Source organism: Danio rerio, chromosome 1 (assembly GCF_049306965.1).
Source record: "Danio rerio strain Tuebingen ecotype United States chromosome 1, GRCz12tu, whole genome shotgun sequence".
NCBI classification, from domain to species: Eukaryota; Metazoa; Chordata; class Actinopteri; order Cypriniformes; family Danionidae; genus Danio; species Danio rerio.
Genome location: NC_133176.1, coordinates 33,376,358 through 33,386,658, shown reverse-complemented (window position 1 = coordinate 33,386,658; position 10,301 = coordinate 33,376,358). Strand labels below are relative to the sequence as shown.

General features: G+C 35.6%; 2 protein-coding genes across 5 annotated transcripts in view; both read right to left on the bottom strand.

The window, feature by feature from the left end:
* The window catches only part of cpb2 (carboxypeptidase B2 (plasma)), a 72,581-nt gene that overhangs the window by 34,016 nt on the left and 28,264 nt on the right, over positions 1-10,301 (bottom strand). The gene's annotated exons all lie outside the window — the stretch shown is intronic.
* zc3h13 (zinc finger CCCH-type containing 13) overlaps positions 212-10,301 on the bottom strand; it is a 31,226-nt gene continuing 21,136 nt past the window's right edge. For 2 of the 4 annotated variants that reach the window (XM_073946074.1, XM_073946082.1), the window contains exons 17-22: positions 7,890-8,438; positions 5,428-5,571; positions 2,684-2,884; positions 2,349-2,512; positions 751-936; positions 270-664 (exon numbers count right to left, since the gene is read on the bottom strand). In XM_073946074.1, coding sequence (XP_073802175.1) covers positions 760-936; positions 2,349-2,512; positions 2,684-2,884; positions 5,428-5,571; positions 7,890-8,438 — 1,235 coding nt within the window. In that variant the 3' untranslated portion in view covers positions 270-664; positions 751-759. Of the gene's footprint in view, positions 937-2,348; positions 2,513-2,683; positions 2,885-5,427; positions 5,572-7,889; positions 8,439-10,301 lie in introns of all 4 variants that reach the window. The other 2 variants (NM_200522.2, XM_068219739.2) reach the window with 2 other exon arrangements.

Here is a 10,301-nt window from a genome sequence, read left to right as displayed (position 1 = left end):
ACGAAGTGCATGATGGGATAGAGGAGGACTTCAACGCGGAAGCGATAGAAATGACAGAACTCGTTTGTTTTATGCAGACTGCCTCGTATTTCTTATAAAATGACAGGATCTCTAAATTACAGATCTTTGCACTACTGTTTTATTATTGCCATGCAATATAAGCAAATAGTGAAGTACTCATTTATAAAATGTATTATTTACGCACAATATCCTCTGTATAAAATATTTTATTTCATAAAACAAGCAATATGGTTGATAAAAAAAACACATTTTCTTCTTGAATCATGTTTTAATAAAACAAAGTAGTACTGCAAACAAAGAGTGCTGAAGCAGACTGATCACAAAACATTTCAAAACAAAACTGACAAACAAGGGGACCGCAAGTCAGATGCACAGAACAAATACAGTCATTTTATTGTACATCTTCAGTACCCATTGTATAGCCCACAAGCAACCGTCATTCACACACATCAGGCATTACAAAAAGTCTCTAAAACAAATGTTAATGACACAGTTTTTATGCAGTACATAATTATCACATTTCTGAGTCAAAGTTCAAAGGTCATGAAACCTTAAGACAGCATTTCCACAGGCTAGTGTTTTCCAGTCTCTATGGATCTGTGATCTGGTCAGGTTTAGGGCAGCAATCCTCCATCAGCACTGACTTCAAAACAGTTTCAGTGTTACAATAACTGATGAAAAGTATGGGTTAACGATGATCTGAGATCAGTTCTTTCAGACTGTACTCACTAAGTGTGCTCAAGAGACGCACATCTCTGTTGGTGTATTCAGCTGTTGAGCTGCAGAAGCTGAATCAGTCTTGTCCTGTCCGCTTGACTGAGTAGAAGCCATTTTCTTTTTAAAGAGTCGCAAACTCAGTTGCACAAGTTCATTGTCCACCACTGGAGCGCTTGTATAGATCTGCTTAGTGGTGCCCTATTGTAAGGAAAAATAAAGCAGCATTAAATCAAATAGATGTATGCATGATCGCTGTGTGTGAACAGTGCTTTTTTTTACTTATACTGCTCATACTATGGTCACCACACCTCAAGACACTATTTAGATAGGTTTTTTTAAGAGAAAGTCTAATTTCTTTTAGTTTGGCTGGAATACAAAATAAAAAAGGCTTTTTTTTCGATTGCCTCAGCACAAGCCACTGTTTTCCAATATAGGGCTGCAGAATATATAATTTTAGCATCGATATGTGAATGTGCGCATCTGCAATAGTCACATGGCAAAGATATGCAATGTTAAGTCTGGATTATAGTTGACCAGTAGCTACAGAATTTTATTTAATCACTATGCAATAAATAAATAAAATAATTAATAATAATTATTCTTATATTATTCTTAAATAATTTTCTTACTTAGAATTTTTGTCTTGTTTCAAGTCCAAATATCTATATTTCATAGCGAAAATAAAACTTACCCAACTGGCAGATAAGTTTACTTGTTTTAAGGAAAAACTCTTAATTTTGCCTAATTTTGGCTAAATTTTAAAACAAAAACAGTATTTTTATCTAAACTATTTATAACTGAGACAAAGCAAAAAAAGGAAAGCATGTTTTGCTTTGCGATTATTCACTTTCTGTACCTGAACACAGTTAGACCGTCAAATAGAACTCTTCAACTATCCTGTGAAACTGTATTTACATCGCAATATTTATTGCATTAAAATATAGCAATATCAGATCTTTCCAATATTGTGCAGCTTTTGCTACAAGTAAAATATGCAGTCATCATGGCAAAGATAAATTAATTAGTTAACTTCTGAATAAACATACTACATACTTATATAAAAAATAATAGAAGACTAAAGAACAACAATTAGATTACCCTATTTATCCAAGGTTAAATATTGCAGGGAATATTCAGTTTTATTTAGATTCATAAGTCCTCAATATATCTACAGGGATCATGGTCACTGTGAAAAGATGTTTTGACCCTTGTAGCAATGGTTTCGATTGATTAGCAATTTAGGAATGATAATGGACCAAAGTTTCATCTAAAAATCTTCTTTACAGTCCTACTGGACCAAAAAAATAAATAAATAAATAAAACTCGTGGCCTGAGGGCGAGAAAATTATTTGCATAGAAAATTATTAAGGAGTGATATATCCTTGACATTTTTAATAAAATCTCAAGTAAATTATAAGTATAAAGAGATTTTTAGGTAATTTAAATGCAAAAACACTGGATGATTTATCTGAACACTTCAGTGGGTAAATTAATCTATTTAATAAAACACTAACAATAATAATCTCCTAAATTCTCTACTTGATATCTGTCGAGTTTCTTCATTCAGTTTCAGAAAACCTATAAATCACAGAAAGAGATGCCCTAATCACCTTATCATTTTTCAGGAGCTGTCTACGTATGGCAATGTCTCGCCGAGCACACAGTGCCTTGCAGCAAGGACCCAAGCTCCTCAGTAGACTGGCCCTTTCCATTCTTCTGTTGTATGCTGCCATATTCAGAGCACCCAGATCATGCTCTAGGAGTTTATCAGCATCTATGGATACATATATGGAGATTAATGTCACCTGTTTATTTAGAACATCTGTACAACTACTATAGCTTACCATAAAAATAATATTTTTTGGTGATTGGCAATAAGTGCTGTTAGTATAGTTTCATTTATAGTTAAACTAGAGTATTTTCAAAGGTAGATTTGCAGACTTACCTTTAGGGTCTTCAATCTCTCTGGCACACACTTCTTTAATTCTGGCAAGGAGCTGAGGCCCAGCTAAACGTCTGGACACTCCTGCTCTGAGGAGTACAGCCCCTGGAGTGAATCGGAGCAGAGCAGCTCCAGGAGTTCTGGGCTCCTGTTTTTGCTTGGGCATCAAGCTGGACCAGTCTACATCAATCACATCTAGAGGCCCTGAAATAGAAGATGCGTATTTTAAAGTAAAAATAACTGCAATGTGGGATAGATGACTTCTGGTATGGTTATTTTAGAGCTTTTTGTTTTATCCGCATGTGTATTGTGTTTAAAAGATAATTAAAAAAAACATACTTTTCAATCAAAGTAAAATGAGGGAAAGTAGGATTTTCGAAATCTGCATCATTCTCCTCAGATATGACGCATATGCTTAGACAGGGTCTCTGCAGATATGATAATGTCAAATTTAAGACCTTTTAAGACCTTTTTAAGACAATTAAGTATTAAATTTAAGACCTATATCGCAATATCAAAAACACACGAGAGAAATTGTAAAAGCACAAAATTATGGGTAAAATAAAGTTATTTAAATTGAACAGTACTAAAGTCAGGTTAAATTTCCCATGGCTGTTGCAATTTCTAGCCAATAATTATTAGTCATTCTGGCAAGCAGAAATGTAACTGTGATAGAAAATAGGTAACAACTTGATTAGGTATTATAGCTTACTGTACTATTCACTCTTCAAATAAATCCTACTATCAATTCCATTTTATCACTAAAATAAAGTGAACTAGTGTCTGCTGTACAGTGTTTTGTAAAGTACAGTAAAGTGCTTCAATTAATTTGTTGTGGTAATACTATAGTTGCTATGGTAACACAACAAGTGTATTAAAAACAAACTACCCAGTGCTTTAGTTTTTTTTTTTTTTTTACAATATAGGGTATATTTTTCTACAATTCAACACAGTTGTTATCAGTTATCAGTTCACTATTCCTAATACTACAGTATGCTGAAGCATCACTGGAAAAGCACGAAAGGAGTCCGACGGAGCGACAGCAGATCATTCACACGTGAGCAGCCAGTGTTTTGAGAGCTCGCAAGCAATTTTGTCCATGAACAAAGGAAACCAGCCCGCGAGCAGAGATTCGCTCTCTCGTATTACAGCGCTCCCGACTTATAAAACTGCGCTTGCGACATTTGTCAGTGAAATAACGCCATACTCTGCCAGCCGAAATCATGTCGCGCGCACTCAAAGCGAACCTCAGCAAACACAGCAATGATGTCACATGCGCCGCGCGCACTGAGTTTAATATCAGAAAGCTGGCTATTTGCTATTGCAAGTTGACTTTTTTGTAGTTGTAATACCGCAAATTACAATTGGAATAGAGAAATAAAGAACTACAACACCCCAAAAACCTAGCAACAACAACAAAAAGAATTTAAATGTGCATTAGATGTAGCGTTACATGGACATCGCAAAAATAAGACCTGTGCAAAAATATTTAAGACCTAGAACAGCAAATTTAAGACTTTTTAAAGCCATGAATTTCGATTTTTTAATTTAAGACTTTAATACTTTTTAAGACCCCGTGGGGACCCTGTTAGAATTTCCATTTACAGCGTTTATAACTGGTGATTCAATGGCGTTTTGAGTGAATTATGAAGAGTTTTTGTGACACAACTTTGAAAGGTGTGTGTTAAAGCTGTAATAATCTGTCAGATGGGGTTCAAGCGCGAGAGAAAAACGTTGTCCTAGTTTATGTGTCTGCCTTCAGAAATACAGTGTGTGTGTGTTTCACCAGCCTGTCAGCTGTTAGCTCAACGGCTCTTCAATACACGCACGCTCGCACAATACTTCACTGCATCACAGAGCAAACCAGAATACTGGCATGAAACTTAACAAGTATTTGTTTGGGTTGGTTATATATTTGAAAGAAAGAGAAAATGTTGACTTTAACGATGACGAGGCTCCATTTAAACTGCAGAAGATGCCGTCTGACAACGAGGGGAAAATGCCTTACAGCAGATGTTTTCCCTCCCACTAGATCACATTTTTTTAAATGATCAGTCCAGGAAGTGGCGCTGATCGACAACAGTATTAGTTCAAAGATGATAAAAGCAGGTAAAAATAGATTAAAACTATTGCTTCAAAGCTCTCTCAATGTGACTGTTTACACGCATTAGCTGCCGACCGGAAGTTCTTAACATTCTCCGTGCACATACACGCAAAGCATAATAGGTAATTTTGCATTTTGAGAAAAAGGTCTATAAATTCATCAGCATTCAGTCGACAAAAGAAACGCATTAAACACCAGATGTGAACGTTAATGTCTCTTTTGTCCACTTGAAAATGGAACTTTAAACCACGGTAAACAGGGCCTAAATGTTTGACTTTTCCTTTCTGTTAATAATTCATCTTTTTTACTACATTGAAATCAGAACTGGGAATCTATAAGAATCAATACTGAGAATTAGTTTAAGAATTGAAATGGGAATTGATCAATTTCAAATGATACCCAACACTAGTATTTACCCCCAGTCTTTTGAAATATGACAAACACTAACCATATCATGACTTTTTAGTTGAAGGGACATGATGATTTTAGTTAAATGGATAGAAACGTTGATATACCATGGCACAAAACAGTTACAGAGCTTTCATTTCATTCTACGAATAGTGCATTTCAGTTCATGAAACTGTGCTGTGACTTTATTTAATTTTGTGTTTTTTCTGCTTTAGGTTGTGCTAGTGTTACTTACCAGAAGTCTTTTCATCATCTTGCTGCTCGTCCCTCTTCTGACTGTCTGCCAGAATCTCATCAAGTTCATCGTCACTGATTGGCTCATACTCCTCACCACCTGACACAACAGACTGTGCATCATCTGCTTTTCCATCTTCCTCTTCTGAAAGAACAGAGAAAAAAAATGTATGAAATTTAATAAATGCTTGGCACAGCCACATTTATACAGGCCAGTGGTTTTCAATCCAGGTCCTGAGAATCATTACGCATCACAATTTGACATCTTTATGAGCTAACACATTAGCTGCATCCACAAAAATCACATACTACTCAAGTACATTTGAATTTGAAAGTACTTCCCATAAGCTAAAAAAAGTATGATCTAAATAGAACGAATGAGGGTTTTATGAATGAAATTCAGACTATATAAAACGTGATGTTCTCACTGTGTCACTGCTTTCCCCCATATCTGATTATAGCACCTCATCTCCTGTATTTTTATTTATTTTACCAGAACAGTCCCATTAAGATACTAGATTTCTTCTTCCAGGGAGTCCTGGCTAAAATGGCAGCACAAAAAGTTCAACAACACACAAATACAAGCACATGAGACAAACAAAATCTTGCTCAGTTCTCATAAAGACACATATGGAAATAAATAAATAAAAAACATTAATCATAAGAAGTACATATTCCCTTTAGTGTAGACTATAAGAGCTTTTTAAAGAAATTTTAAGAGGGGAGTGTTTCCAGCATCACAATACTTCACTCATTCCATAAAAAAAAAAAAGAGCAAAAAAAGAGAAGGCCAAAATTAATGAACTCATGGAACATTTGAAACTAGTTCAGCAGACGATCTAGTATTGAATTCAATTCAATTCACTTTTATTTGTATAGCGCTTTTACAATGTAGATTGTGTCAAAGCAGCTTCACATAAAAGATCATAGTAAATTGAAATGGTGTAGTTCAGTTTTCAGAGTTTAAGTTCAGTGTGGTTAAATAATCACTACTGAGAGTACAAACGCTGATAAGCAATCCATCGATGCGCAGCTCTACATATCTCGAACCAAGCTAGTGGTGACAGAGGCAAGGAAAAACTTCACCTTCAACTTCATAAATAAATAAACAGCAGCATATGCTACATATTGATACAGTGAGGACCACCCCACCATTTCATACAGCGTATAATGATGAGTACTTGAAAAGGCACTACTCACAAAACTTAAGAATTAATTAAATTCAAATTAATAAAAAAATAATAATAATAATTCAATAAAATTTGTGGAAATCTGTGGATTTCTGGACGCACAGACACTGTGTGAGCCTGCTGGATGGCAAAGTGTTGATTGAATGCCAGATACAGAATTTGGATGGAAGCACTAGGTCGTTCTGGTACTGCTCACCTACAGTATTTCCCTATAACACTATGAATTCACACATTCTACTAACCTCATATACTGTTTTTCACATAATATGTAACAGGACAGTATGTGATTTAAAAAAAGCAACATTCAGTTCATCAAGTTCTTTCAGGAATACACTATTTAATATGAATTAATCTAAAAACAAAATGTTTAAAAAAACTACTCTGTGATTGGTCCATGTCTCTGTCGGCATCTAAAATCCTGTTAGTGGCACAGCAAACTGTTGTGAATCACCTCAAAGTGTGACACTTAAGATTTAAATGTAATTTACAATTAAGATGCTTACTAAATAACTTTTAAGCTCAGCTTTGACTCAAGAACTTCTTTGCACTGTTCCCATGAGTAATTCTCAAATGCTAGATAAATACAGGCCCAAGATTGAAGTATCACAAGCTATGTTTCCATCCAAAGATGCAAATTAAACTTATGTGCAAAACTAGATTATTGCATAACAGACATGCAAATTAAGTAGGGTTTTCATCTAACAAGTCAAAGAAAACAAAATCTTTACTTCCTGATAAACTGGCACCATTTATCAACAGTAAAGACAGAATTTCCTGTGGTAGGAGACACTGCATGAATGTTTTCTTCATTTAATAAATGACTTGTGCCTCAGAAAACGTAATGAATTTGAATGTCGTTTAAAGGCGTGAGATGCAGTGCACAGAGACTCTTGATTCTAGAGTTAATTAATAATATATTTACACTAATACTGAAATGGTTAATGGATTTTAGAATAACCAACAACATTTCGGATGTTTTACAATGTGGTCAGCCTGCTGGTTTGTCCATTCACGCACATTTTTATCATCACATAATCTCTTATAACAAAATCACGTTTCCATCTTAGTTTATGCGCATCAAAAAGTTTAACCTACTCAGTTATGTGCATATGTTTTTTATGCGCATTTTCAAAATTTATGTGCATCTTGTCATTTGCATCAACCATTTTTTATGCACATCACAAAATGCGCATAAAAATAGTTGGATGGAAACAGTTTTGGAAACTAGTTTTATTAGGCTGCAGTATGAAAAATGTTGTGAAAAAAGATTTACCATCAAGACTATCCATTTTCTCTGGCTCAGATGCTTCCCCTTGCAGATGTGAGTTGTCTGCTGGTTTTTCAACATCCTTGAGGACTTCTCTGGGCAGTAGGGGCTCATATTCAGCCCTGTCCATCTTCATTTCAGCTCTGCTCTTTGAGTCTCTATGCGTCTGCAGGTCAAATGGAAGCATTCTGTCCCGATCACGCTCTCGGTCTCTTTCACCACGCTCACGATCCATTCGTTCGTGTGCTAGCAGCCCTTCAGGTAAGAGTCGCTCTCTTTCACGCATCTCCCTCAGGTCTCTTTCTCTAATTGGCTCCCGGTTTCCACGGAGGAGCGGCTCTCTGCCGCGTCCGCCCCACTCACGGGCCTCTGGTTCTCGCTGTTGGGATTGCTGATTTTGCAGCTGACGATTTTTCTCACGCTCTCGATCTAATGGATCACGATCTCTTTCCCGGTCACGCTCACGGCTGTCATAGGATCCGGCTCTGGAGCGAGCCTGACGCTCAGACTCTGGTGAACTGCGACGAGAACTATGACTTCGGGAGTCCTGTCGGTCTGTGAAAAGTAAGCAAATGTTATGTAAGCAAAAAGCAAATGTTTTGGAGAATTCAAAAAACATTTTAAAATGTTTCATTTATAGAATAATTGCTTAATGTTTTTTTAATTACAGATCACATGGAAACCACAATTTAAGAGGTTGAATTCTAGTTAATTATTTTATTATTATACTGTTTGTAACCAGTCTTGGTATTTTGATAAACATTTATTTGTCTGTTCATTTATTATGAAAGTACAAGACATAAAATTCCGCTTGTTTTTAAAAAAAATAGTTTTTTTTAAATGTTAGTTAAAGAGATATTTCACCCAGAAATAAAAATGTACCAACTGTTTACACTCCCTTTACTTACTTACTTAAAGGTGCAGTAGGTGAATGTCTTTTTTGTTGTGCTGGTTGAAAGTCTCTTCATATTCAGAAAGTACTGATTAAAGTAAATGATCTAAATGTATGTATATCTAAATGATCTAAAACTTATGTATTTTTATATTCTGGGTTAGGCATAAAAAAAAGTTAATCCAATTAAATAGTGTCAGGCCAACATCTCACATAATTCTGATAAGTACCTCAAACTGTCTGTCAGCAAATGCAGATTTGAACTAATGCAAAGCCATTTACACACACATCCGCACTATTTAAACACTATTTAATTTGTGCATACATGTGCTGCGGGTTCATGAGAGAGAGAGAGAGAGAGAGAGAGGAGAGAAAGGGAAGAGAGAAAGAGAGAGAGAGAGAGAGAGAGAGAGAGAGAGAGAGAGAGAGAAAGAGAGAGTGAGCCGTAAAAACATGCCAAGTCAAAACTTTTTAAAATCCTAAATCAATATTGGAGTTACTTTTGCACGCTGAAAGAAGGACGATACCATGGCTGCAGGATTTCTTTTAATCAGGTAATGTTATGTTTTAAAACTATTTTAGCTTCACGCAAAGCTGATGTAGGTGGTGTTGTTACAAATGGGTTATATGCACAAAAGTGTTGTTCAGCCACTAAAATATTCAGGCGATAGATTGATGTGACTATTTTCAGGGTTATAGATTGTTGTATACTTTTCCCAGAGATGGGTTGCGGCTGGAAGGGCATCCGCTGCGTAGAGACTTGCTGCATTAGCTGGCGGTTCATTCTGTTGTGGCGACCCCGGATTAATAAAGGGACTAAGCTGACAAGAAAATGAATGAATGAATTGTTGTATACTAAATATGTACATAATGTTTTTGCCCCTAGGTCTACTGGCCTTGTGTTTGATTGATGTGATTTTTGTGCAGGTGTTATGCGCTTTATCTATTTAGCCTATAGAATACTGTCTCCGAGGAAGTCTATAGTGAGAATTTGTATTTGTATTTTAAATGTCTGTTTGTAATGGTCTGTATGTTTTACATATTGTTAGATGTATATTATTGTATGCAAATGTTCCTGTTTACCGGCTTGTTAGCTGATTGTGATAATTGACTGCAGGTGCTGTGTAGAGCTGTTTGACTGTTTCTGGAGGACTTCCATTTGCAATGCTTTACCTGATGAAGACCATGTCGGTCGAAACGTTGTAATTTTGTGATATTGACATTAAAAAATTTTTTGAGAGCTAAAGTGGCAGTGTGCCGATTTACTTTGAATTTTTTGCTACTAATGTTTGTTTTTTGATCGTGCACCTGCCTTCAAGTTTTTTTAGATGTGCGCACATTTCTGTTTTTGCATGAACTACTCCTTTAACACAGAACTGTGCAGTAAACATTGTAACAAGCTTGTCACACCAGTAATGAGAGTAAAATCAAATTACACAATGGATTAAAAGGGAAATATTTCCAACGGAAACTTTGGATCAAAATAAACATCTAAGCATGTTATATATTTATTTTAATTTACATTT